This window comes from Fusarium verticillioides, chromosome 7, assembly GCF_000149555.1.
Source record: "Fusarium verticillioides 7600 chromosome 7, whole genome shotgun sequence".
In the NCBI taxonomy this organism is placed as follows: domain Eukaryota; kingdom Fungi; phylum Ascomycota; class Sordariomycetes; order Hypocreales; family Nectriaceae; genus Fusarium; species Fusarium verticillioides.
The window spans coordinates 2,163,545-2,188,378 of NC_031681.1; the positions used below are offsets into that span (position 1 = coordinate 2,163,545).

The following is a 24,834-nucleotide window of genomic DNA, read 5'->3' on the forward strand; positions in this document are numbered from 1 at the left end:
AGGAAAATGGGGTAACAACGCCCAGGTTTGGGATTACGACGTTTGAGAGGGGTCGTCGATCGTCTAGACCAAAGTTATCCTATCATTTTGTGTTTTGCTTACCCCTCGATATAAGTTGCATTGCGGACGTTGAGCCGATGTTGGGCTACCTACAGTATCAGACACTTCCAGAAGCCTCCCGTCCCGTCTGCTCTAAAAGCAATTATATGCTCTTCAGGCTTCAGCTCTCACTTGTCTTGCCAAATCCAGGCATTATTATCTATCTTATCAGTGAGTTATCAGTGGGCACGGCCACGGAATCGGCTTCCGATGACCGTCGGCCGGACCCTGGACCAGGCCCCGATTGTCCCTGGGCCTGAAGGGGCCTGAACCCGGGCATCCATTCCCCGCAAAACGCCATCGCGACAGTTAGACACACAGTGAAGCACAATGGTGATAACTCGGCATCTCGGTCTCAGACGCCTGCGCTTACGCCGATTATGGCTGCATACAGTCAAAATTACCGTTTGATACATGTCGTTTTGCGGGGGATCAGAGTACATAACTCGACACAGGCGCCTGTGGCTGTCTATCCTAAATCTTGCTGTATATAAAGTCTTTGTCCATCCCTTTCCTCCCGGCTCTTTTTCTTTCCTCTTCGCAATGGCTTCATCCTCCAACCGAAACATCATCTCCAAGAATAAAACTCCCATCGCCGTTGCCGCCGCCCTAGTATCAGCTGCTGCAGTAATCACTTCCATCTACCGTTCAGTAACCACCTCCAAGATGTCTCACAACCTCCACCCCAGCCTCAAGAACGGCATCACCAAGGGTTCTCCCAACTTCTCTGGTGGCAAGCTCCGCTGCAAGTGCTCCTCCAACCCTGTCGAGGTCACCCTCAGCGGCCAGGTCGCTCACAACCACGCCTGCGGATGCTCCAAGTGCTGGAAGCCCGAGGGTGCTCTCTTCTCCGTCGTCGCTGTCATCCCCCGCGACCAGCTCCAGGTCACTGCCAACGGTGACAAGCTCACCATCGTTGACAAGAGCGCTGCTATTCAGCGAAACGCCTGCCGTGACTGCGGTGTCCACCTGTTCGGTCGCATTGAGAACGATCACCCCTTCAAGGGTCTCGACTTTGTCCACGTCGAGCTCTCTGATGAGAAGGGCTGGCAAGAGCCTCAGTTCGCCGCCTTTGTCTCTTCCATCATCGAGCAGGGCTTCCCTGCTGACAAGGCCAACGAGGTTCGACAGCAGTTCAAGGACCTTGGCCTCGAGTCCTACGATGCTCTGTCTCCCCCTCTGATGGACGCCATCGCTTCTTGGACCGCCGCCAAGTCCAAGATCTAAGGACTTCGATTTCATAAATGCCTCAGGGTCTGGGGTCCATGTTACAAAAGTTTGAGAAATGGTTAGCGGGGTGTTGAGGTCGGTCTGGTGGTTGTTGTTTCAATAAGAATGTATAGGTAGTCTCTGGGACAGAACGAGATGAACGGAGTTGGGTGTGCAGTTGAATAGGATGACACGGGAAATGTGCGCCTACGAATGATGTTAAAGGAAGAGAGGCTCCAAGATAGCTCTATCAATCCGAATTCATGACTTGACGAATCTTTATGACCAAAAGCCAGTATAGACCAAAGCTGGTCATCAACTACAATTTGCGCATATCAGCACGTGATGAATCACATAATCTCATCCCTCTGTTTGCCATGTATCGAGAAGTGCTTATGGATTACACCCAATTCTATCTGCATTTCCATCACAGCTTTTAAGATCATAAGATGAAAGAACTCTATTGCAGGATGGCACCAGGAGCGATGAATTTCCAAGGTCTCCGCGTTTACACTATCCGTTATGATATTATGCTCAACTGCAAGGTCAATGCATTGAGGCATGAATTACTAATGTTTGATTTTAGCAGCTGAAGCAGACACTTTTTCACATACAAGATCAACTCCTTCTGGCCGTATCACTCTTCCATGCCGACCTTTTGCCTGAAATCACCCCCAGTACGCGAGATAATTACCAATACTCACACATAAAGTGGCGAAATTCTCGATGTTGACGGTGTTTGAAAGGCCAAGAAATGCACATACTGTGACAACGTTACAGGGCACGAGAATCAGGCGACCTGAAAGTCTTTCTTTGACAAATCAGCCCGAGGATGGCACGATATCAGACTGTTTGCTCCTTCAACGACTGAAACAAACGAAAACTGGCTGACCACCAAAACTTTTGAAGAAACAGAAAGCATACCAGAGTCTAGATCCCATTTCGTCTCACTTACGTACTATTTCTCAAGAATCTGGCGATTGAGGCTGGCTCACAGACGAAGGAATGCATCACCCCAACGATAACTCATTAACTTATACGGGACGGGACGGGACGACAAACTCAATTTAGTCGGGCATTTAACATGTTTCTACAGAAGCAGGGATATCTTCTGTTCTCTACGGTAACGTTCTCGTATGGCATTCCAGTCAATGAGGGGAAAGCAGTGGTGGCTCAAGCTAGAGTGCGGCTGCTGACCAGATCTGGACAGCTTCAAAAGCTGAGACAGAACTAGGTTCAAGTCATGGCTGAAATACGGCCATTAGATTCGGTCAGGGTGAGAAAAAGAGATGTGATGAGACTACGAACGGATGATTCTGTTCTGTGTAAGTTGTGGCATGGCTTGTCACATGCTCGAAGCCCAGAGGAAAACACGGCGAGAAACAGGAACTCAACTCCGAAAGTTGATATTTGAGAGAGCTCTCCTTCTGAGAATCTTTTGTTATTTCTTGTTCACCGTCTTACTTGAGCTCCAGAGTTCAGAGTAGGTTGCAAATTTCATACCCCCAAACTTCACTGATCCATCAGTCGATCATTGCACAAGATGGGTTTATACGACGTATGCAAGACGTTCATCATCTGCACCGTCACCGTCTTTTCACTTCCATTTCACGAGCATATCGGAGGTGACTCTGAACAGCCCGTTCTATCTTTCGAAAATGGCCAGATCTCGCAAAATTATCCAAAGTTCCCTGCACCCAATGGCCCCGATTCCCCAGATGAAGACTTCATTTGCAAGTATCCCGAGCTTGGAAATGACTGGAAGTCATGTTCTACTCCAGAAAACCGTCACTGCTGGCTGACGAGCTCTGATGGACACAACTTTAGTATTCATACTGACTATGAGACTATGTATCCGCCTGGAGTGCTTCGAGAGGTAACAATCACTTTCATTGCTCGAACTTAACACACACTGATCCATGTTTGTAGTATTGGCTTGTGGTTGATAACAAGACCATCAACGGCGACGGCATAGATAATCCGTATGGAAAGGTCTTCAACCAAACCTACCCCGGCCCATGGATCAAGGCCTGCTGGGGTGATCTCATCAGAGTCCACGTCACAAATAAACTGCGATAAAACGGCACCACGGTTCATTGGCATGGTCTCGGACAGAATGGAACCATGGAGACGAATGGCGTCAATGGCGTCACTCAATGCCCCATCGCTCCAGATGATACCTTTACATATGAGTTTCGCGCTCTTCAGTATGGCTCTTCTTGGTATCATAGTCACTACTCTCTACAATACGCTGACGTCTCGCAGGACCCATAACTATCTTTGGGCCGTCGTCAGCTCACTATGATGAAGCTAAGGATCCAATTCTTATCACGGATTGGAATCATCGAAGTGCTTTTCAGGAGTGGGAACAAGAACTAACTGGTGTGCTATCTATGGGTGTATAGGGCTACTTGAGAAGCAAAGAAATTTTGCTAGCAAGAATCGATTTTATTTAAGCCTCCGAAATTTCTAATAATGTAGAATTACCAATCCGGATCCAGGTTTGGATCCTCGAGACGTTTAGTAGCCGTGTGTATATTGGTGGGATGTTGAATAGCCTCGTTGGTGCAGGTTTTATTGAGCCTGGAAGGGCGTTGCGGTTTGTAAAGGGCTTGAGAGGTTCACCGAGTCACTTATCAGGGATGTTGGAAAGCCATCCAACTTGTGACCAACAGACTAAAGGAAGCCTGATTCAGATTTTATCTAACCGTAATGCATCCTCTTAATCAGATTGTATCGGCCATCAATTTCGAATAACAACCGATGGGCAATCCAGTGATGCTACATTGAATCGTGAACCACTACAATGAAAGTCTTCCAATCAAAGAAGCTTTGGTATCTATTTGCCCTTTGGTCACAGCGAACTTCATCCTATAAGATGGAGCTAATTTCTCATGCCAGGAGTCTCTCAAGCATATCCATCCTCCATTTTCTCTACACACACCAGTCTACTACTAGTCACCATGCCTCACGAATATCGTCTCTACAGTAGCCGTCCAGCCTGGGGCTCACCGCGTACTATCCAAGTGTTCATCACAATCTCGATCCCCGATCTAGACAGAGACTTTCAATGGACACTCTCCACTTACGATACCGTTACTCATCTCTGGCAAAACTTCGAAGTTGTTCGAGCTCACCGCAGCAACTTTTGCAGGGTATACAGGCATTCAAATAACCCAGGAATGCTTCCGTCCTATGCCGCCCGGGGGAAACTTTGTACAGTAAACGCAGAGTGGTTTGAGAGTCTCGTGAACATGACTTGCATCTCACCATTCTGGAGCCTGGCAAAAGGTGAGATGCGTAACGATAGTAAGGATTTCATATATGGGATTTTGGATATTCTGAAGGCACATAACGTTATTGACGAGAAGAGGATCGTCGGGGTGAAGAGGAGGCTGAGCCAATATATTGGACCTTTTGGTATTTGATATACATGGCCTTGTGAGTTATTCTTCTTTGATATGAATGGGTTCTAAAGTTGGTAACTCATTCAGACTCCTCCTTTATATCTCTGAGTACATAAGCCAACCATAACAGCAAGAGGCAATGGCATACCGGTAATCTTTCTCCACAAGATCCTGATCTCAGCTTTCCCTTCGCCACTAAGAACTACATCAAGAGCAGCCCAATTCTCGTCGACATACTGAATCCTCTGTCTTCCTGGAACCGGAGTAATGTCGCCACTATATTTCTGCCTAGATGCCGTTCTCTCGATGAAGTTGGTAGTTAGAAGATATCGACCGAAGGGTATTGCTGTCACGATGGCTACACCAAGCTTCCAGCATTTGTCAAGGATGTGAGTCCCCCTTTCTCCCTCGCAGCAGAGCCCGAATACAGAGTAGTTGATCTGAATCGCAGCAGCTGGGGCAATCTTGACGGCTCTACGGAGAGTCACTGATGCAAGAGCTGAGATGCTGAGAGCTAAAGAGTCCTTTATGCTTGATATTACCTTCACCAAGAAGCCTTCTATCGGAAATTTCTGGCCTTTTCGGGAAATAACTTACTCTTGTAGCCCAATTAAGAGCACGCGTGGTTTCCTCGAAAGGGCATCTCGGGATTGGGTGCGTGCAGCTAGTCTATAGAAGTCATAGCCAGAGTTTCAGCTGATATCTATACTTACAGAGATCAATAGACACAATATCCAGGAGCCGTAGGCTGTTAGCGCAAGCTTCCTTGACATATACATTTGAAGTATTGGGCTGGAAGGTCTGGCTATTCTTGGCATATCCAAAATTGGTTGCAAGAAAGACATCACCTCGTTTCTCAGTTCATCTGAGCCCCTTGCCAGTCATTTCTTCGTAATCGTTACAGTAGCTTATATGTGGTTAGTTGGTATCTGGGTACTGTCAGACTTTTGAACTTACTCAGCACTGTCCTAAAACGTCACAACTGGCTCATAGGAATGAATGGTCAAGGAACGGGAATATTTCGTCGTGGCTAGGGCTAGCTCCATATGTTAGACGGGTCAAGCCTATGGTGCCCAAGCCCGTGTGAGAGATGAGATGGCCATTCTTGCCAAGTGGAAATCGAGGGGCTGTTTAAGCTGACAGGAGGGATAAGAATTTGAACAATCTCAAGTTCGGGTTTGTTTATTCTGTTAGGCTGACTTTCCGGTTAGCAATTCTTAGTGGTTGGCTGCAAGCAAGATCGACTTTCATATGACCCAATTTCACGATGACTTAGCCATGAACATATCAGATAGCGATGGCCTCTTCTCTTTTATCTCCGGCTCAACTACATCATACAACAGACTCTCAAAAGTTTCCGAAGCGGACAAACTCATGTATAAGTACTATCTTGGCACTCTTACACCCAGGGTTCTGACATTTGGCATCTGAACCAATCAGACCTCGCAGTTTCCGAGCAAGCCAATAGGAAGTGCAGATATGGATGACGATCCTGTCAGCGGAGTACTCCGCGGGGTGGCAGGGCACGCTCAGTACGTAGGCCCTCCTGTAGCGCCCCCAACCCGCGGGCCTAGCAAGAATATTCCCGACTTATAAGCTCCAGGGGCACGTTCAACGACGCCAAAATGCCATCTCCGCTCAAATTGATAACCAAGCAGATCCAAAGGTTTCCGAGCAGACAAATCAACTCCGTTTCTTCCTTTCTTCCTTGTTAGACTGTTTGGTAGCATGGCTCGAAAGGGAAAATCCAAGGTCAAATCGGGTTGTAAAACATGCAAGTGAGTACTTGACCAAAGAGAGAAAGGAGAGGAGAGACAAGAGAACAGAGGTTAATGACTTAGACTGAGAAAAGTCAAATGTGATGAAGGCCGCCCAGCCTGTCAGAGATGCCTATCAACAGGTCGAACATGCGACGGATACGGAATCTGGGGCGGAGGGTCACACGCTCTCACACAACATTCCCAGTCCCAGCCCAGGCCCAATTTCGCCCTTGGCGCTGCCCTAGAGACAACCCTCGTCCTGTCTCTAAACGCAAACGAGAAGCTCTACTTTGACTGGTTCAAGTGTCGCACTTCTACCAAGATCTCTGCCACCTTCTCTTCTGGCTTCTGGAACACCCTCGTCTTCCAGGCTGGCTCTAGAGAACCCGCCGTGCTCCATGCCCTGCTCGCGCTCAGCTCGGCGCACAAGAAGGGTGTTGTGACGTTGGACATACATAGAAATTCGCCCGCCTCGCAGATGAGCCAGCAGGAGCAGTTTACGCTGCAGCAGTACGTCAAGGCCATTGCACATCTGCAGCCACACTTCAATGCCAAAGACAAGGAATCGTGTCGTGTGGCGCTCATCACTTGTGTTGTCTTTGTCTGCTTGGAGTTCTTCCGGGGCCACTTCGCTACGGCGCAACTTCACCTGAAGAATGGGCTTGACATTCTTTGGCAGATGCAGGGTCTTCCCGAAGCTAACTCGGGCATCTTGGCACTGAAACCCTGTCACGAGTCGACTGATGCTTGGATAGTGGAGGCCCTGTCCAGGCTCCATATCCAGGTTGAGCTCTTCAGACTATTGTACCACCATTCATGTGTTATTTTACAGCCAGCTCACAGCCCCGAGAGGAGTTTTCTTGAATCTTTCTCTAATCTCAACGATGCTTGGAAAGGGTTAGAGCTTGTTTACAACCAGATATTCCATCTCACTCACCGAGCTCGTCAACAGACAATAGCAGCAACAGAGCATACAGCCCAGCAACTCGTCAAGACAAGGCTCGCACAATGGCATGGCATGTTTCAAGATTTCATGAAAGCGCGGCCTGGTGGCTCAAACATATACTTGCAAAAGGCATACCAGATTCTGAGGATACACTACGCCATGACGAAAGTTATGGCTGAGACTTGCATATACAACAACGAGACCATATACGACAGCTGTACCGACAAGTTCATCCTACTCATCAAAGAACTGACAAAGTTATGGGAGCTGTCGCTTCATTATGACCTGGAGGACGAGATGCCGCTGTACATCATGACGACTTGCATGCCCAGGTCCATCATCGACATGGGCTGGATACCGCCACTTTACTTCACAGCAGTCAAGTGTCGCGTCCATCGCATCCGGGCTGAAGCAATTAAGCTTCTCAGGACAAGTCCTCACAGGGAAGGCATTTGGGATGCGCATATCGCAGCATGTGTCGCTAAAAAGGTGGTCGAGTTGGAAGAAGGGGACTTTTACGGCAGTGCTGACCTGGGGGATAACTTTCAGCTGAACACCCCAATGCGTGATCTGGATTATCAGGTACCATTATTACCAGAGTCGCACAGAATGAGTGAAGTTGAGGCTGAGCTCTCAGGTGCTCCCATGGACAAGATCTTGCTTTACTGTAAGCGGGAGCAAGAGGGAGTCAACAGAAGGATTCTCATTTCGGAGTACAACGTGAGCGAACAAGCCTGGAACGACGTATGAGAATGATTGATGGAATAATGAGGCTATTGAATGAAGGGCATCAGCGTAATTTGCAAGTTCACTTAACAATAAGTTACTTATCCACAAGTTCATGTTTCTTTTTGCTTCCATGGTTGGAGATGGCATACATATTAAGTTAGGCGATAAGATAAGCCCCGTCTCCGTCTCCGAGTCGGCATCCGGAGTTTCAAAGTAAACAATTGACTAAACGCGGCCGCGGGGCTGGCACTCACCGTCAAGCACCTTGATAGCACAACCCTTCCTCTACTACCCCCCTTTCTTCCAGCTATTCTTTACCTTGCTTTTTCTTCTCCTCTTGGAGAGTGATAATAGTCATGGACTCTGAATCTGTCGTCGCCCAAGTCCAGCGCAAGATCGAGCTGCAAGCACCCGAGGATCTCTCATATCTCATCGCCAATGTCCGTCGCGCAGCCGCAGAACGTATCAACGAAGCATTCCCCGTGGTAGATGGCAATGATGGAGAGGATGAATTGCGAAATCATATTGAGAAGCTCGTCAACGAGGTACTATCCCCCGCTAGATCTACTTTATGACACAAGGCTAATAAAGTAGCCAGTACATCGACAAGACATTCTCCCTTGCCTCTCCAAATCTCTCGATAAACGGCCTCCCTGTATCCCTGGACTCTTTCCTCTCTGAATCAAACGCCGAGCCCGATACCGTTTACGAACCTTTCGATACGCGCAAACGTCGGCGTGTCGCAGAGTTAATCACACAGGAAGAAAAGCTTCTCGAGGATGTTGCGGCGTTGAAACGCTCGGTACCCGCTACGACGGCTGAGGCACAAGCAGAGCAACTGCGCGACAGTCTAAAGCGTGACGACGATATGCTCGAAGCACGAAAACAGCAGATTATAGCAGAGGCCGCTGAAGTGGATTTGGACATCCAACCACTAGAGAGACAAGATGGCGTGGAGAAAGGTTTCCGAAGAGCTGTCGAGGGTCTGGGAAGATTGAAGCGCGATATGCCTGCCGTGGTGGCCAAGATGGAGAGAGCGCGTGTGGCGGGCGAGTATGTCGTTACGCAGGGACGATAATAGACATCCCTTGTCTTTATTGCATATATACCCAGGGCGGCGATCAGTGTATTACGAACAGGGAGTTAGGGCGCATTGGATTGGGTTGGATTAATCGGCAATATCATTTCACATGTTACAACACAAATCTCGAGACCGCGCCTATTGTTGAGAATTATTGCAGCCATAGTCAGGAACCTCAGCCAGCCAGCATCTAACGTAATTCTAGGCACACACGAAATAAAACGTCCACATGAGCATGTTTATGCACCGAACGAGACCAAGAATGGGGCTGGAAGAATTCTTTTTGTGCTCCCTACAAACGTCACGCTCCGCCATACACTCCACCAACGTGTTTTTACCATATATATCTTCGCTCAGATATCGTCTCAACCCCCATTTGTTGAAAGAAAAAAAAGCATGGTAAACGAGAGAAAATATGTGGTCTATATTAAGACGTAGCAAACCCGCCCGTCTATCTTTCTTCCATATCCTTCACCTTGGTACATATACTCTTCTTTAAGCGGTAGCAGGGGCGGCAGCAGGGGCAGTCTGAGTAGCATCAGCACCCTCAGCAGCGGAAGCAGCCTCAGGAGCCTTTGCGGGCTCCTCAATCTCAGAACCCTTGTTCTCGATGACGTTGGCATCCTGCTTCTTCTCCCACCAGGCGGGACGAGCCCACTCAGGGTCGTGCCAAGGACCAGCATCGCTGTTCTCACAGCCACCTTGGCAGACACACTCGCCACCGAACTGCTTGGGGAGGTTCTCGGCGGGGATCTGCTTGAGGAGCTCGCTCTTGTATCCAGAGCCGAGAATGTTGATCTTGGAGACAGTGACGGGGTCGAGCCAGCCCTTGACAACACTCCAGACTGTGGAGAAACCCCAGGGGGCGTTAATCATGTACAGCTTGCCGAGGCGCTCGGGGTAGTAGTTCTGGGAGATGACAGAGGCCTGTCGGACATAGGAGTAGACCTGGGGGACCTTGGTAATGGAAACGCCCTTGAGATCCATGATGGTGCAGCATGTCTCGAGGAGATGGCCGGCCTTGCGGGAGCAGGCAGGAAGACGGGGATCGGCGACGCGCTCGTACTCGACAGCGAGGTTCAGGAGCATGCGATCAGCGCTGGTGATCTTGTACATGGCGGTCAGATCAATACCACCAAGGGTCTCGATGTAGATGGGTCGTCCATCCTGTATAAGGAAAAAAATATTAGTCAACAAATGTTCTCATGATAGCTCTTCGTCGTCGTCACCGGCTTGCCATACCTTGTCCGTCTTGTGGTAGAACTGGGTGTAGTACTTTCCGATCTCAGCCTTCTCAGGATAGTCCCAGATAGGCACAGTCTCGTCAAGCTTAACCTCCTTTCGCCATTTCTCAGTATCCAAGAACCTATAGTGGCGGTCAGCCCCCTGTCGCAACCAGCACGTTTTCTTGTTTCCACCGCTATCGGATGGAAAGGGTAGCAAAGTCTTACATGGCTTTGGCGGCCTCGACATCGAACTTGCGCGCTCGGAGGAATCGAAGCTGTAGACAAGGACGTTGTCAGTATTTGCTGTGTCGCGTTACATGGCCCTTTTCGTCCAGGGTCCAGCAAGCTTAGGTAGCTAGGTTAAGGTATATCTCGTACCAGAGTCAAAGTGTCCAATCGATCAGTGCAACCTTCGGACTCGAGCATCATGCGGAACTGATGAAGCTTGGCGATCTGATCCTCGGTGAGGTAGCCGGCGTGGCCATCCTGCTTCTCAGGGCCCTTGATGGGGAAATCATAGTTGTCGTACTTGGGGTCCAGATCCATGGTGATAGATAGATGTTGGTTGTATGGTGGGGTAGAGAAAGAGGGGAGAAAAGAAGAAGAAGAAGAAGAAGAAGAATAGTCCGCGGTGATAGAGGACAGCGGAGGTTATGAATTAAAATAGGCCAAGAATGACGCCAAGAGGTTGATGAAGAGTTCAGGTCAAGGGGGTCTCCTACGAATTTAAAGTCGTCCTGTCCTGTCGGTGTTGAGATGAGAACCGTAGCGTAGCGTAATTAACCGTTTCTGGGCTTGTCTGGTCTCCCCTAGAGATGGATCTCCCTCCCTAAGCTACCTACGGTGGCTAGTGGGACTTCGTCATGGGTATTCAAGCCCACCTATGTCCACTCCAAGATGCCTCCCGAAGCGGTCTAGCATACCCACATTCCGTTGAGGAGTATCACGTGGTCTCTCACATGCAGATAATTCGATGGCTTGTTCAATTATCTATCTTATCTTATCATCGGGCCCACTCTCGATGTCAATGTCTTTGTTAGTACAACTTCTTTTGATTCAACATTGGTTCATTCTCAATACTTTGATTGAGTCAACCCACCCATAAATTCACCTTTAATGGCATAATTGTTGTCACATCATGAGGAATTCCTCCCAGCGAATCACCCTCAATGTCGCACGCCTCTTTCACACTTCAGTCGCCGGGCCACGGCTGAGGCCCCATCGACAATTCCATCTCACCTCTTTAGCTAGCTTCCCTCGAAAGCGAAGCTTCTTCACCTCGAATCCCTACCTGTCTCAAGTCGACGACGGGTCCCGTTCCGCCTCTGAACTCTCAAAGGAAGAAAAAGGTCCTGCTTCTTCAAAGAGGAAGCCCACTCGATCGAATACAGCCAAGAATTCATTACGTCGAGTTGCCATCATTGCTCAGCAGCCCAAACGAGGCGGCGCAACAGCACCAGGAAGCCCCAGCGATGAACCCTCAAACGTGGTTAGCGCGACCTGCGTCGCAGAATCCTTCAAGATGCCTGTAGTTCTCGAGATTCTCTCGTCGCATGGTTTTGACATTGACCCGGATGGCACGGGATTCGACGCAAATGAGGTGGTCCATGCAAGAGGTGTAAATGGTGGAGACATCTTTGTCTTTCCGTCCGGCACAATTGTGACTTGGTCGCTACCTCCAGATGTCGTCACAAGACAGATCATGCGTGCTGCTGAAGAAGCGCACTCGATCGAAAGTCGAGAGTTTGAGGATCTCGAATTCACGACCGACACAAACCGAGAAGCAAGTGTGCTTAAGGGCGATGTCATTGTTCTTGGTACTCGCAAGGAGCACAAAGAGGCCGATAAGCTAGACACTACTCTAGCAAAGGTTGCTTTCTCGTCGGGTCTCGCTCGAAGCACAAAACTTGCTGTTCTCGAAACGGCCCTGACGTCGTACTTTGAAAGCACACGCAATATCCCCGCATTGCTCTCACAAGGTGCTGGTATACCTCTTGGTCGAAAGTTCATCCTACAAAAGACAGGCGAACTCCTCAGTCTGCGTGCTCGTCTTAACCACTACTCTGAACTCACCGACTCATTACCCGATATCTTCTGGGACACCAGCTCCGATCTTGGCCTAGAAGGTTACTACGAACAAGTTGGCCGTGCACTCGATGTAAACGTCCGAATCCGTGCATTGAATCAAAAGATGGACTACGCCGCCGAAATCGCCAGCGTTCTGCGTGAGATGTCCAGTGAGCAACATGGCACTCGCCTAGAATGGATCATCATCGTGCTCATTGCCGTTGAGGTCATCTTCGAGTTACGTCGCATTGTGCTTGAGATGCTCCAGGAACGGGAAGAACGGAAGCTTGCGGCTGAACTGCCAAAGCCTGTGGTGACACCACCAGCATAGATCGCCAGCCTGGATGTAGACCTCAAGAACTTTTTGTACGACTGAATGAAAAAAACTCCATGTATAACATATTTTGCTTGGGAATAGGTTAAGGATACGACATGTGCCTCCAGGGCTGGCTTGATAGATACCCCTCAGCTCAATAGAATTGACAATCAACTCAATACGTATATTTGCCCACATACTTATCATCTTTCTCCAAATCATAGATGGCATGCACCTACTCACTCAACCCAGGACCCTTAACATGTCATACTGGCACAAACGAAAGTTCGTAGAATAAACATGTTAAGTATCAATGCAATATTGTACGTTTTCTTCATCTGCATACACGCGCCAATTCGGCGTCTTGGATTACACAACCAGGAGTTTCCACCCCCAGGTCAACAACTCGATGGAACAGTCCACCAATTCCTAGTTCTTCCCTGTAATGACAAAAAAAATATTTCTCTCGTCCCTTTTCCCCTGGTTGAGTCAAAAAGCCAACTCCTCAGAAAAACGTAGCTAATAAAAACAATCGAGAATCCACCCTCTAAACGCCTCCCCTGAACCCCTTTCTCACTCCTCTGGTGCCCGAAATCTGCCTTGGTGATATCATATCTGACCCCTTCCGCTTCGCGTCTCTCATGTGCAAAAGATACACATGGTGTCGATTATTACAATGGCTTCTGTTGCATGCCTGGGATCGGTGGGACAGGAACAGGAGTCACCTTGTGAGGTGGCGGTGGTCCTGGCGTCCCGCTCATACTCGATCGCTGAGAATTGGGGGTCGGAGGCTTTTGCTGAGAAGCAATACTTGCCCGTGCAGCTGCAAGTCGGCTGGGATCCATAGTCCCTCCTTGGCCAAAACCAGGAGTACCAGGCTGAGTGATCTTGTCAGCGAACATAGTAGACCGCTCTTGAGCCGCCACCCTGGCTTTGGCTTGTTCGAGAATCCGCTGCTGTTGCGCTTCAGGTATAACGGTGTGGTATCCTGTAAGTCCAGGGTTCTGAGCAGGCGTTCCTTGTTGAGGGGGGTTGCTCGGGTACCTGTTCATTTGATTGCCCACAGCCTGATTCGGCGTACCATATCGCGGAGGCTGCTGCACATTAGGCGAGGCACTATAGGCCTGTCTATTAACCTGAGGAGACATCGTGCGCTGCGGCACAGCTTGACCGTTAGTGTAAGCCCCAAAGTTGGGTTGTGAGGGTGTAGCGGCTTGTTGCTGTGGATAGCCTGGTTGGAAAGCGAACCGCGCATTAGGGGTTCCTTGCTGAGCCTGCATCTGTCCAAACTGAGGTCTTGGCTGAGAAGCATACTGAGGCATGTTTTGGTGGCCATAGGGAGTTTGAGCTTTAGCAACCTGTGTGGCATATTGAGCAGGATAACCGTTGGGTCGAGAATACTGATTGGGTTGAGGAGGTCTGGGTTGAGTGGGCATAGGTCGTGGTGCAGGTGTGAAGCCGGGCGTAGGCCCAGGTCGATAGTATTGCTGTTGTTGCATAGAGGGGGTTCGTTGAGGGGTTGCGTACTGGGCCTGGGGAGTATGATGCCCATAAGAAACTCCAGATACACTAGGTGTACGTTGAGGGGGTGGCCGAGCATTGGCCTGAGCAGCTTGTTGCTGGGCTCTCAACCGAGCCTGAACGCCCGCCTCATCCTCCTCCATAACTCCCTTGTACTTGTCGGTTTGGACTTGAACCTTGGTGCTGATGAGAAGATCTTCCAATTGGTCTCCATTCAGCTTGGCGACTGCATATGGCGGTAGTGTCTTGATGATCAGAGCAAGCTGCGCCTTAAGCATCTCATATGTGGCTTGCTCGCCTTCTGAAGGAGTAGGTCCAGGAGTAGCCAGCATATCGCCATTGACTGGGTCGCTTGACGAGCGGTTTTGCGAGTTGGGGAGGTTAAGGTTTCGGATGCGTTGGTAAGAAGACAGGGTCTCAATCATGTCGCTGACCTCTTCCAAAATCTCGTCGACTTCCTTCTCCTCATCCGCCCGCTTTGTGCCCAGAGCCTCTTCGAGTGATGGATCAACAACAGATTCATCCCAATTATCAATGGCTTCTTGGATAGCCTTCTCGTCGATGTCCATAACCTCATCCTTCTCGGCCTTTTCGTCACTGTCAGCACCACCATAATATTCGACCTCAATCATGTTCTGGAAAGATCGGTGGCCCGACTGCTGCCACCACATTCGGCCCGCAACACTCGACGGCACAACAGCTCCAGAATCATCCTTGCACGGTGCGAAGCTAGAAAAGGCGCCTCGGAAGAGTGATTCCATCTCGTGCAGTTCAATTTCAGTGGTTGAGGGTCGCTTTCCCGCTAGACTTTGCGCACGTTCTCGTTGCTTGGTGATGGTTTGTGATGAAGGAGTCGCATTACTGTAGTCGAGGTAACATCCAGCAGTCAATTTGGTTGTGAAGTATGACGCACTTCGGAACTTGGAGGTATCTGTCAGTTCTGGTCGATAAAAGTCCAGCACGTTGCCCTTAGCTTGCGTCTTAGGCTGCTTAGGTGGCTGCAGAGGCGGCAGGTTCTTTGGCGACGAGAACAAATCTCCAAGAGTCTGTGTTCGCTCATGAGGCGTTGTTGGCATAACATGAGTTAATGACATTCCCTGGGGTAAGGGCACATCACGCAGTTTGGCTTCATCGGAAATTGGGAGACTAGAGAACAGCCTTCTCTCCTGGGGTGCATATGCAACAAGGGACAGGACCAACTCTCCCTTCTGAGGAGATGGCGGAAGTTTTGCCTCGACTGCAAGAGGGTCGGCCGAAGTTTTCGGGTAAGCCTTTTCTCGTCGAAGAAGTTGCATGGCCTTCTCCTTAAAGTCCGAGATTTGCGCTCTCAATTCCTCGTTGGTCGCTTGCTTTTCATCATCAGCTGGCTTTGTCTTGATCTCCTTAAGAGCGGCTTGGAGAGCCGAGACCAGGTCATTAGCCACTTGGTCTAGATCCTCGTAAGCATTCGCGGCAGCCTTCTCGGAGATGGTAGTCAGATCGGTCGACTTTTGACGCTTGGGTCGGTGTTCATCTTGCTCATCATCAGAGGATTCAGGCAAGGGGCGCTTGAGGATGGAGGGACCGATGTCGTAGCTATAGATGATGGGTTAGTGGATTTGAGGGAGAAGTCATTCGCGACAAAGTTGCGATGCGATGAGAAAAACAAGTCGTAAAAAAAAGCAGGCATACCTGCTCAGAACGTCAACGAAAGATTTTATCACGTCGCGTTGGTCCTTTTTGGGCTCTCCATTGATAATGGCAGGTTTTTGCTCGTCGGATGCATTGTCTTCATCGCGGTCTTCCATTTCTTCCGTCTCGCGTTTTCGCTTTCCCGGAGCGACAGGTTGCGCTTTGTCGAGGCTGGGAGATTCTGAGGTGCCGTTGGCGTGGATGGCCGTGGGCTGGGCCATGGTCGGCGTGGTCATGATGGCTTCAAAAAAGAGCCTTGGATGGTTTTGGTTCCGTCGTCGGGGCGTTGGCCGCGCCTCGTCGCGATACGCGGTAGTTGCAGTACCAGTCAGTGGTTCCTGTTAGCAGCAGTTGGAGCTGGAATGACAGCGGTAGTGGATGGCAGAAATGGGTTATGGGTATGGGGGCCCAGGTCCTCCTCAGTCGCTGGTGCAACTCCAGGTCAAATAATAAGTCAATAGCTTTAGTACTGTAGGTCGATATCGATTCAACAGCGGTTGGAGAAGCGCAAACGATTCGATTCCATCGAGTAAACCCACGACACAATCGTACAGTCAATCGATGTAACAGGATGTAATCGAGTCGTAAATTACGCGACAAACACGTCTCAAAGCAATAGTTCAAGTCGAAAAATGGGGGGAGGATGATTGATTGCCTTTTGGCTCTCTCAGCTTTGGCTGTCCTTTGCTTGCTTTGCTTTGCTTTGCGCTCAGCCTGCCTTGAGCCTGGGGGGGAAGAATGTGTCTCCTCGATCGCCAAGTACCTTGTACCTCGTCCCTTACTTGTCGCTTGCCAATCTCGGACCCACTCTGTCCCTTTTTTGCGAAGTGAAGCCTCAGGAGTCATCTCGTGCACGTGACTGAGCTGGAGATCCAACGGTTTAAGGTGCATTCAGTGTTACAGAACATGATCATCTTGGATGACCCAAGTGTTACGATATTTCTTTATTCGAAAGGGGATGAAATACCTACAATGCCTAGTTTTTCGCGATTGCTCTAAAAGCAAGACAACAGCATTCTTGTGAAGAAAAGTGCCATCCACCTCGAGATCTTGTCATGTTACTCAACAGCCAGCTCATTAACACCCACAGAGTGGCTGCAGGCCTAGCGTAATCATGATCATGATCAAAGTATCCATTTACCCCAGTCCGTAAGCTAAACTATGATCTCATCATATCATAAGCACCATCACCATCAAATCACCAACAGAGTATATAGTCAAAAAGTCAATAAGGATTCATATTACTGAGCAACGAGGACGAGAAGCCATCTTCTCGATCCCTTACGCTCATGGTCTGTCATACAATTCAAACTAATCCCATACGAATATCCAAAGCCGTGTCCATGCTGCGTGTTCCATTCGCTATTGTAATTCATACATACATATTTCACAAGTATCTTACTTGGCACGAGCCAGACCAACGGCGTTCTTGCCGAGGTCATAGACAGAGTAGTATCGTCGGAGGAAAGCATCACCGAGAATAACAAGAGGTCCTACAGGCTCAGGGAAGTCCATACCCTGGAAGGTAGAGATACAGCTGCCCTGAACCTCGAGGATGTAGTCAGTGGCGGGGAGGCTGTAGTTGGATCCAGCAAGGTTGAAAGTGATATCGGGAAGAGAAGCGCGCTTGTCACACTCAATAGTGTACTGGCCGTTGTAGCCCTTCTTAGCGCCAATCTCCTTGTTCAGAAGCTCAGCGAGAGCGCTGGGGAGGACGTTCAGGGAGGTGCCGGTGTCGAGGATGGCACCAGTGTTCTCCTGCTCAGCAACCTCATCACCGAAAGCAATGGCTTCAAGGTCAACCTCCCAGTAAGCCTTGCGGCGGAGGGGAATGTACTCGATGTCTCCAGTGAACTTGGACTTGTCGATACCACCAAAGGTAGCCTCGCTCTCGCCATCCTGGTTATCGAGGTAGAAAGCAAAGACGGGCTCATCCAGAAGCTTCTGGTTGACCATCTGGTAGAAGGGAGGGACCATGCCGTTCACGGCAATGCGGTCGTAGCCGAGACCAAGGATACCGTCGAAGCGACCAAAGGCGAAAGCCAGACCGGGCTCCTTGGTGGCCTCAGCAAAGTCCTGGTCCTTGATCTCGAGGTCGCCGATGGAGACAACATCATTGGAGACGAAACCAGACAAGCTGCCAGATCCGTAGTGGATCTCGAACTCGGTGCCATTTTCCTTGTAAGTCGAGGAAGCGGACGAGTCGTACTTAGAGTGGAGGTAGCAGGCGATGCTGCCACACTGCTGGGAAGGAACCCAGAGGTTGGAGCTACCAGTGTCGAGGACGACCTTGAAGCTCTGGGGAGGAGTACCGATGGTGATCTCAGAGAAGTCTGGGGCGGTCAGTTATGGCTAAGATTGGCGACTTGAATAGCACTTACACTGGGCGTTCATAAAGTTGGAGACGGGGACGGGGTGGCCACCCTCGACGTTGACGGTGTTGGTAGCGAAGGCGTAATCGGCAGCATTCTTGGGGCGGGAGGCACCGAGGTACTTCTGGCCGAGGCTCTGGAGGTGGTCCTCAACCGAGTTGGTAGCCTGAGAATGGTGTTAGAAGCTTTAATGGAACGCGCAATCATCATGGAGATCAAACATACAAGCTGGTCGGCAAGAGGAACCTTGTTGAGCTTCATCTTGTGAACACCGGCCTGGGCAGAGCCCAGAAGCGCGGCAGCAGTAAGAAGAGCGCCCTTCATGATGGACAATCGGGTCGATAATGCGACCAAGTAAATGAAATGATGGAAGAGCTCGACAAGAATGTTACGAGCTGCGATGGGAACGAAGATGGAGATGTAGATGGTGAGTTAAGATGCAAGATGCAAGACGGAGTTGGAGGAGATAAGATGGTTGGTTAATAACGACGGGAAAGGTAAGAAGGCAAGCGAGGCGGAGGAAAGCAAGCACCGTCCGAGCTGTGCTGTGCTGTGCTTGCGGCCTGTTTCGGCGGTTAGTGGTGGGTGTGGCCTGGGCCTCGCACCTCGCACCTGCCTGGATTCGTAAGTTACGCCTCCGGACTTTGGTCTTTTGGTGAAGAACTCCCCTGTTCATGGCCTTGTGACTTGGTCTTGCTTGTCTGGTAATGACGCACCATTTGTATCCACTTTCCCTGCTCGGCAACCAGCTCCAAACCTTTCCGCCTTAGGCATCATGCTTGTCTCATCTTATCAGCGCCAAGTTCAAGCGTATCAGGAACAAACAACAAAACATGCTGTTACTCTTTACCGGGGTCTGGAACACTTGCTCTTATGCTGTTGTCGTGGAAGATTCGTCAGAGGCCGATGATCTATGATGAGTGTGACCTGCACGTAGTATTCGTATGATGCCCCTGGCCTGCTCACGCGTTTGCGGTGAGATATTTCTGTTAGTGTTCCTGATAGCTTAACTTACAGAGTAGTACCATTGAAGCTAACACTACCTTAGCATTAGCACTCTAACTCCGGGGTTAGACACTGCTCTAACTTAGCTCGGATCCTCTATCATGCCTTCTTCCTGATCGTCAGACGGATGCATCCTCACCGTCTCGGCAATCACGATAACGAGATGTAAGCGGAATTGCACCAATATGTAACCAGAAGCTGTCTCTCCTCCATTAAATATAAATAATGTCCCTGTGATAAATGCCCTTGCCCCTAACCTGTATTACATATATATATAGCTACAACCACCCGGTTGAGTCTTGGCCCATCATAAAAGTCGTCATCATAACTTCGTTACTAACATCAACCAATAATACTCAAGATCCGCGCATCTCCTTCTTGGAGCGCTCCATCGCTTCAGCAAACACTTGCCGCACATCATCCAACTCGGCATAATGCTTGATCAGTTCCTCCAATCTCTCCAACCTCGAGCCCGTCATATCATCTGACAACTTGCACCATCCAGAATGAAGTGCAACAAAAAGGAATGCTAAGCTCCCACGGCAGACTTGATCATCTCGGATCCAAGAACGGAGTGCGCCTCTTGTGAGGTTGACACTGCAGCCACGGTCTCTTAGTAAGAGTATAAGCAAGCCCTTGAAGCCAATCTGTCCAGCCTTCAAGAATGATTCAATAGCATCTTGTCCGACGGTCAGAGAACCCTTGAGATATCTCAACATCACAGGCAGCACTCTATCGCCATGTCGCGTGTTGGACGTCGTGTTGATGAGCATGTCCTGTGTAATCTTGAACTCATCCTCTGCTCTCTCCGCTAACACAGCAAACTGCCTTGCTGAGCAAACGCTCGCTGCAGCATCCAAGAGTGGCTGTGTGATCCGTACGCTCTCATCTTTGTGCTCGAAGAGAACTTGCAAGCCAGGAAATCCAAGCTCACATAATGTCTCAATGACAATCTCCTCGTCGATGTCAACGTCGGCAGCACGGTTGGCAAGAAGCATCTCCAGAACTTCGGGGACCCAGTCGTCAGTGCCTTTCTGTGGTGAAGCTATCGCTGCTAGGACGACTTGTTTCGTGAATCGGACTTGGGATGCTGGCATTTCGAGAAAGATGGCCATAAAGTCAGGTCGGCATCGGGTGTTGGCAAGAGCTAATGTCATGAGCTTCTCGTCGACAAAGCCCTCATGTGCCCGGTGCTTCAGAAGAACTCTAAGCATGGCTGGACCCTGACGGTTCTCGATGGCCTTCTCAGCAACGGTCGGTGTGATTTCGATCCGTGTTCCATGCTGTGTGAGCAGGTAATCCATGGTCTTGGGGTGGCATATGCTCGCGATACTCTCCATCATCCACTCGTCCAATTCGATGTCATCCCCGTGGAGTTCAAATAGTAACCTGAGTATTTGGAGTCCATGCCGTTCATTCCTTATCGCTCCGATCATGGCTGCGTCGCTCCATCTGAAATCGGGATGATCAAAAATAATATCCATCATCTCGACACTTGCACATTCTGCCGCGGAGCAAGAAAGATCTTGATCGCGTGAGATTTCATCTTGTCGGAGTGTCATGATCTTTTCCAGCATCCCAGGGGTTCCCCATCTTGCTGCTGCTCGAATGGTATAAGGCGTTAAAGGTTCGCCTTTTTTGAGAAGAAACGCCAGCATCTCGACTCTTCCGGTGAGTATCGCACCAACAAACGGCGACTTGAGTCTCGCATGGTGCTTTTCTCTATCTTCGTCGGTGTTACCAAAGCCCAAGTGCTCAAAGTTGTCGCGTTTGTGGTTTATGGGTGCGTTAGGGACGTGCAGTTCCGAGCCATTGGGTAATCCTTTGAGGAACTTGATCGCGTCCTCGGCACAACGAAGCTTGCAGATGCTCTCGCTGGCCAATCGCACCCAGTGGAAGTTGTACTCCGACTTTGCTTGGAATACTCGCTTGACCTGGGTGGTACTTGTCCCTGACCATCCTCGCTTGATGGCGATGTGTCGCACACGCTGGTTGATGAAGATCTCAACATCATGCTTCGACTGAGAGAATGAGTCCAAATCTCGGTGGACAAACTCGCCCAGGTACTCGTAAATCTTTGAGCTTGGTCTACTTAGAATGAGAAGGTTGAGATTGACAGCTGGTTTTGGGCCATGGAACGTCTGCTCCATCAACTCCAGCAGAATCGTTCGAGAGGCCGCGTCGCACTCATCTAACCCATCGATGACGCAGAAGATGTGACGGTCGGATCTGAAAGCAACCTCAACTAGCAAGTTCCACAGTGCTTGAGGTTTCTCAAAGACTCGAGCGCCGCGATGCGCATGTCTCCTGCGAATTCTGTCGCTGAGGAAGTGGGGATGGTTCTGAAAGAGCTGAGTGAGGAGGCCTCGTAGAATGCCCTGAGCCGTGTTCCTCTGCGAGTCACTTGAGTCGCAAAAGAAGTACACACAGGTGTTTGTGGGATTAGTCGCAAAGTTACTTGTGAGTCTTTCGGCGAGATAGACACCCAATGTCGACTTTCCTCTTCCTGGAGTTCCAGAAAGCCATAGTACTTGCTGGTTTTCTGACTCTGGCTGAAGCCAGCTCTTGACTTCTGGCACATTCATAATCCATTCACAGGTCTTGGGCGCCCTTGGACCCTGCTGTGTTCTGAGCGCATCCTTTGCATATGAGGGATCCGACCAGATGAGATCGTTATAGAAAGCTTCAATCTGCTTTTCCTTGTCGGCGTCATCTATTGAGTCAGTATATTTAAACTCTTGTCAAGAGATGCGGCGTCTTACTTGGAACGTGACGCGTTTCATAGCGCTTATGAGCAACAGTACTTGTGCTGGGCCACGGATAGTGTCCCAAGAAGCTATCCGGCGATAGAGGTCCCTCATCAGAGGCAGAAAACCGCGACCTCGAAGATCGCGGAGAGTCGTCTTTTGCTCTTGAGAAGCCCATTGTTCTGTCTGATTTAATGTGATATTGCGAAGATCAAGTTGCGAACGCGGTTCTCAGCCTGACTTCCATGTAATGCAATAGTCGGTGTATCAATCCCAATGGCGGCTTCAATGTCCTGGCGTGATGCATGCGTCGACAGAGGAGGGGTGGTACCTTTTACCGTCTGTCATTAGTGCAAGCGAAGTGAAAGTCTCATGACAAGAAGATGAGAGGAAGATACGGTAAAGAAGGAATATCTATCGTATTCGAGATCGTCTGGAATACTGTGGCAATATCTCCTTTAGGGGATTTTTGATTAAAAAAAAAAGCGTTGACATTGATTGATTAGGGGAGCTAAACTAAATTAACAATAAACCGTTAATATCGGTCGGGGGGCTTCCCCTCGTTGAGGAATGTCTAAAGGGGAAAATGGGAAGGCTGGTGTATACGCCAGCGCCAAGATGGTCGGTCCAGGTCCAATGTCATATTTTCAGGGTTGTAACTAGACTCGTCCCATGCAGAGACGACCAAGAATCTGCAATGACGTTAACTTAAGGTTCATAGAAAAAGGAAAACCTCAATGAATACTCCGTGTTCTGTGGCAATATTTGCACATGATACTCACATCATATTCTCAGTGTTTTGTTGTCTCTCCCTCTGCTCCCCGTCGACTTTAGTCAGTCATGACCCCAGCCCATTAATTTCACATCGAGATTATGCATATCATCCTCGGGCAGCCCAAGCTTCTGCAAACATTTTATCCCAGCCAATCAAGGTAATGAAGACGCGTGAAAGAGAAGCCTCGATGGCTCGGCGCTGTCGTGTTAATGGCCACTCACTCGTCGCGTTTCCAACCGTTGTCAAAAATTGAACCACTAATTATATCTGACTGTACGTACGGAATACTCCGTACTAAACTGGAATTTGAAGTTGAAAGGGTCCCAAGGTAATGGAGGTTCTGATAGTCACTTTGGGTAGTAGGTAGCAGATCCGTGCCATCTGTATGATAATTCTTTCCTCTGTCAATTCTTTCACCTTGATGTTGATTCAAAACGTTGCGTGGAACGAATATACAAACTCCTCATGCTTTTCTTTCCATCTAATTCGATGTTGTGTGATCTAGGCGGCCTTCATTGTGCGCTCCTGTTGGTCTCCAAGTCACCAACTTTGGATACCTAGTGTAGGGTGTGAGCTTTTGGGACTTGCAATTTTGTCGATGCAGGTAGTTTTGAGATATCAGTGTAGTTATACATACCTACCCCCGAATTAGACTCGGACTATAGGCTTTTTTGCACTCGATTGGAACCCCGAATAGTCAAGGTGACAGCAATCGTTGCAAACACTACGAAGCTGCAGTCCAAATAACTCTAGGTCAGCTCTATACAGAGTTCACCACCAATGTTACTGGGCGCTTTGCAAGCGATAACGTTGACTGTTCGCCGATTTGTTTTGCGATCTTGAATACAAAATATTTGAAGGGTGACTCTCTGAAGTTACGAGACAATATTCCTGCTCGAGGTGAATGCTTCGTACACCCTATCTCTGTACGTGACATTTGGGTCCGCCGTATACTATTGGCGTGCGTCACCGTTTGGCACACTTCTACGTTGCACTCCAGCCATGTCACTTACAAGGAGTGAGACAAATGAGAGTTGATAATAAGTGTTGCTCCAAGAGCATATGTAATCCGCGCATCCTACAAGTAAGTCCGAGGGCTTACGTGTTGGGGAGACGAATCCCAGCCCTCAAACCTTTCGATACAATCTGGATACGAAGTTCATTACCTTGTGAAGAGCAATTACTCTGTCTCCTTAATTAAGAGAAGGCTGGAGGATCATCACAGTGTGATGTTATAGATCTCGGAACGGTCGGACGTGGTTGGCTCCGGGACACTCGGTGGTGATGCAACTGTAACGCTTCGACCTGGCTATATGTATGACGATAGAAACGAGTGCTGTTAATCGTTGCTTTCATCTAAATGTAGATGGCCAGGTTTAAGGATGGCAACTAGTAACCAATGGCTCTTCTTAACTCTGACACTCGATAACCAGACCCACAAGCATAACTAGGTATCTTAGGGTAGAAGTCTACTCAAATCTTTAACTCTGTCTCTGTTTCGTAGTTTTCTAACATATCTTTCTGGCTTGACTAATGCCATCGCAGTCCGTGGCTGTCTCAGTTGCTATCAACGTGTTGTCCTTCTCTGGAACTTTTGACCAATAACACCTCAAAATCACCGTGCTTCAACTTTCTGAGCCCTGCGTATGCATACATATGCCCACTCAGCAAAGGTCTCCCTCCAACTGGACCACTCTCAGGCCATCTAAAGCGAAATGTGGATTTGAGGTGTTGAGTGTCAGCCTGCTCAAAGAACTGTTCGTCGTTGGCTCAAATCGATCTTGTGAATGTCCAATAAATAGTCTTTCGACTTCACAGAACTGTGCGCCGCTATAAAACTTCTCATAGACACCGATCTGTCAAATACTTACGGATACTTAAAATCGGCTACGTTCACGGTTCA

The 24,834-nt window shown here is 49.2% G+C and overlaps 11 protein-coding genes across 12 annotated transcripts; 6 read left to right on the plus strand and 5 right to left on the minus strand.

Annotated features, from left to right (window-relative positions):
• The first annotated feature begins 575 nt into the window (after positions 1 to 575).
• FVEG_11444 (S-(hydroxymethyl)glutathione synthase) lies at positions 576 to 1,342 on the plus strand. The gene has a single exon (XM_018900703.1). It carries the CDS (start codon positions 643 to 645, stop codon positions 1,324 to 1,326), a length of 684 nt encoding a protein of 227 aa, XP_018759025.1. The 5' UTR covers positions 576 to 642; the 3' UTR covers positions 1,327 to 1,342.
• A 1,509-nt stretch (positions 1,343 to 2,851) lies between these two features.
• On the plus strand, positions 2,852 to 3,387 carry FVEG_11445 (hypothetical protein; the record flags this gene model as incomplete). Its single annotated transcript, XM_018900704.1, has 2 exons — positions 2,852 to 3,184; positions 3,238 to 3,387. The coding sequence occupies 2 exons, from the start codon at positions 2,852 to 2,854 to the stop codon at positions 3,385 to 3,387; spliced, it is 483 nt and encodes a 160-aa protein (XP_018759026.1).
• A 45-nt stretch (positions 3,388 to 3,432) lies between these two features.
• Positions 3,433 to 3,613, plus strand: FVEG_11446 (hypothetical protein; the record flags this gene model as incomplete). The annotated part of the gene is made up of 2 exons (XM_018900705.1): positions 3,433 to 3,515; positions 3,574 to 3,613. The coding sequence occupies 2 exons, from the start codon at positions 3,433 to 3,435 to the stop codon at positions 3,611 to 3,613; spliced, it is 123 nt and encodes a 40-aa protein (XP_018759027.1).
• Positions 3,614 to 4,798: 1,185 nt separating this feature from the next.
• FVEG_11447 (hypothetical protein) lies at positions 4,799 to 5,494 on the minus strand (the record flags this gene model as incomplete). The annotated part of the gene is made up of 2 exons (XM_018900706.1): positions 4,799 to 5,239; positions 5,429 to 5,494. The coding sequence occupies 2 exons, from the start codon at positions 5,492 to 5,494 to the stop codon at positions 4,799 to 4,801; spliced, it is 507 nt and encodes a 168-aa protein (XP_018759028.1).
• A 1,107-nt stretch (positions 5,495 to 6,601) lies between these two features.
• On the plus strand, positions 6,602 to 8,171 carry FVEG_11448 (hypothetical protein; the record flags this gene model as incomplete). Its single annotated transcript, XM_018900707.1, has 2 exons — positions 6,602 to 6,652; positions 6,681 to 8,171. 2 exons carry the CDS (start codon positions 6,602 to 6,604, stop codon positions 8,169 to 8,171), a joined length of 1,542 nt encoding a protein of 513 aa, XP_018759029.1.
• A 217-nt stretch (positions 8,172 to 8,388) lies between these two features.
• On the plus strand, positions 8,389 to 10,861 carry FVEG_11449 (hypothetical protein). Its single transcript, XM_018900708.1, has 2 exons — positions 8,389 to 8,695; positions 8,749 to 10,861. The coding sequence occupies exons 1-2, from the start codon at positions 8,507 to 8,509 to the stop codon at positions 9,226 to 9,228; spliced, it is 669 nt and encodes a 222-aa protein (XP_018759030.1). The 5' UTR covers positions 8,389 to 8,506; the 3' UTR covers positions 9,229 to 10,861.
• On the minus strand, positions 9,322 to 11,318 carry FVEG_11450 (hypothetical protein). Its single transcript, XM_018900709.1, has 4 exons — positions 10,836 to 11,318; positions 10,683 to 10,732; positions 10,474 to 10,597; positions 9,322 to 10,398 (listed from the first exon to the last, which is right to left on the minus strand). The coding sequence occupies exons 1-4, from the start codon at positions 11,001 to 11,003 to the stop codon at positions 9,727 to 9,729; spliced, it is 1,014 nt and encodes a 337-aa protein (XP_018759031.1). The 5' UTR covers positions 11,004 to 11,318; the 3' UTR covers positions 9,322 to 9,726.
• A 154-nt stretch (positions 11,319 to 11,472) lies between these two features.
• FVEG_11451 (hypothetical protein) lies at positions 11,473 to 13,037 on the plus strand. The gene has a single exon (XM_018900710.1). The coding sequence runs from the start codon at positions 11,596 to 11,598 to the stop codon at positions 12,853 to 12,855; it is 1,260 nt and encodes a 419-aa protein (XP_018759032.1). The 5' UTR covers positions 11,473 to 11,595; the 3' UTR covers positions 12,856 to 13,037.
• An 89-nt stretch (positions 13,038 to 13,126) lies between these two features.
• Positions 13,127 to 16,772, minus strand: FVEG_11452 (hypothetical protein). 2 transcript variants are annotated; one of them, XM_018900712.1, is made up of 3 exons: positions 16,033 to 16,772; positions 13,885 to 15,936; positions 13,129 to 13,828 (listed from the first exon to the last, which is right to left on the minus strand). In XM_018900712.1, exons 1-3 carry the CDS (start codon positions 16,266 to 16,268, stop codon positions 13,807 to 13,809), a joined length of 2,310 nt encoding a protein of 769 aa, XP_018759034.1. In that variant the 5' UTR covers positions 16,269 to 16,772; the 3' UTR covers positions 13,129 to 13,806. The 2 variants fall into 2 exon arrangements, with proteins under 2 accessions (XP_018759033.1, XP_018759034.1); XM_018900711.1 differs by having other exon boundaries at positions 13,127 to 15,936.
• Positions 16,773 to 17,008: 236 nt separating this feature from the next.
• FVEG_11453 (vacuolar protease A) lies at positions 17,009 to 19,241 on the minus strand. The gene is made up of 3 exons (XM_018900713.1): positions 18,630 to 19,241; positions 18,414 to 18,570; positions 17,009 to 18,365 (listed from the first exon to the last, which is right to left on the minus strand). The coding sequence occupies exons 1-3, from the start codon at positions 18,726 to 18,728 to the stop codon at positions 17,431 to 17,433; spliced, it is 1,191 nt and encodes a 396-aa protein (XP_018759035.1). The 5' UTR covers positions 18,729 to 19,241; the 3' UTR covers positions 17,009 to 17,430.
• A 344-nt stretch (positions 19,242 to 19,585) lies between these two features.
• FVEG_11454 (hypothetical protein) lies at positions 19,586 to 22,673 on the minus strand. The gene is made up of 2 exons (XM_018900714.1): positions 22,172 to 22,673; positions 19,586 to 22,122 (listed from the first exon to the last, which is right to left on the minus strand). Exons 1-2 carry the CDS (start codon positions 22,332 to 22,334, stop codon positions 19,766 to 19,768), a joined length of 2,520 nt encoding a protein of 839 aa, XP_018759036.1. The 5' UTR covers positions 22,335 to 22,673; the 3' UTR covers positions 19,586 to 19,765.
• Between the last annotated feature and the right edge of the window lie 2,161 nt (positions 22,674 to 24,834).

Bases quoted from the DNA above. Each gene is read 5' to 3' on its own strand.
- FVEG_11444 (XM_018900703.1), top strand. From the start codon at position 643: ATGGCTTCATCCTCCAACCGAAACATCATCTCCAAGAATAAAACTCCC.
- FVEG_11449 (XM_018900708.1), top strand. From the start codon at position 8,507: ATGGACTCTGAATCTGTCGTCGCCCAAGTCCAGCGCAAGATCGAGCTG. The intron at 8,696-8,748 runs GTACTATCCCCC...TAAAGTAGCCAG, and splicing joins TTGAGAAGCTCGTCAACGAG to TACATCGACAAGACATTCTC.
- FVEG_11450 (XM_018900709.1), bottom strand. From the start codon at position 11,003: ATGGATCTGGACCCCAAGTACGACAACTATGATTTCCCCATCAAGGGC. The intron at 10,733-10,835 runs GTACGAGATATA...CCTTGTCTACAG, and splicing joins GATTGGACACTTTGACTCTG to CTTCGATTCCTCCGAGCGCG. The intron at 10,598-10,682 runs GTAAGACTTTGC...CCGCCACTATAG, and splicing joins GTCGAGGCCGCCAAAGCCAT to GTTCTTGGATACTGAGAAAT.
- FVEG_11451 (XM_018900710.1), top strand. From the start codon at position 11,596: ATGAGGAATTCCTCCCAGCGAATCACCCTCAATGTCGCACGCCTCTTT.
- FVEG_11452 (XM_018900711.1), bottom strand. From the start codon at position 16,268: ATGACCACGCCGACCATGGCCCAGCCCACGGCCATCCACGCCAACGGC. The intron at 15,937-16,032 runs GTATGCCTGCTT...CATCATCTATAG, and splicing joins TTCGTTGACGTTCTGAGCAG to CTACGACATCGGTCCCTCCA.
- FVEG_11453 (XM_018900713.1), bottom strand. From the start codon at position 18,728: ATGAAGGGCGCTCTTCTTACTGCTGCCGCGCTTCTGGGCTCTGCCCAG. The intron at 18,571-18,629 runs GTATGTTTGATC...CACCATTCTCAG, and splicing joins TTCCTCTTGCCGACCAGCTT to GCTACCAACTCGGTTGAGGA. The intron at 18,366-18,413 runs GTAAGTGCTATT...TGACCGCCCCAG, and splicing joins CAACTTTATGAACGCCCAGT to ACTTCTCTGAGATCACCATC.
- FVEG_11454 (XM_018900714.1), bottom strand. From the start codon at position 22,334: ATGGGCTTCTCAAGAGCAAAAGACGACTCTCCGCGATCTTCGAGGTCG. The intron at 22,123-22,171 runs GTAAGACGCCGC...CTGACTCAATAG, and splicing joins TGAAACGCGTCACGTTCCAA to ATGACGCCGACAAGGAAAAG.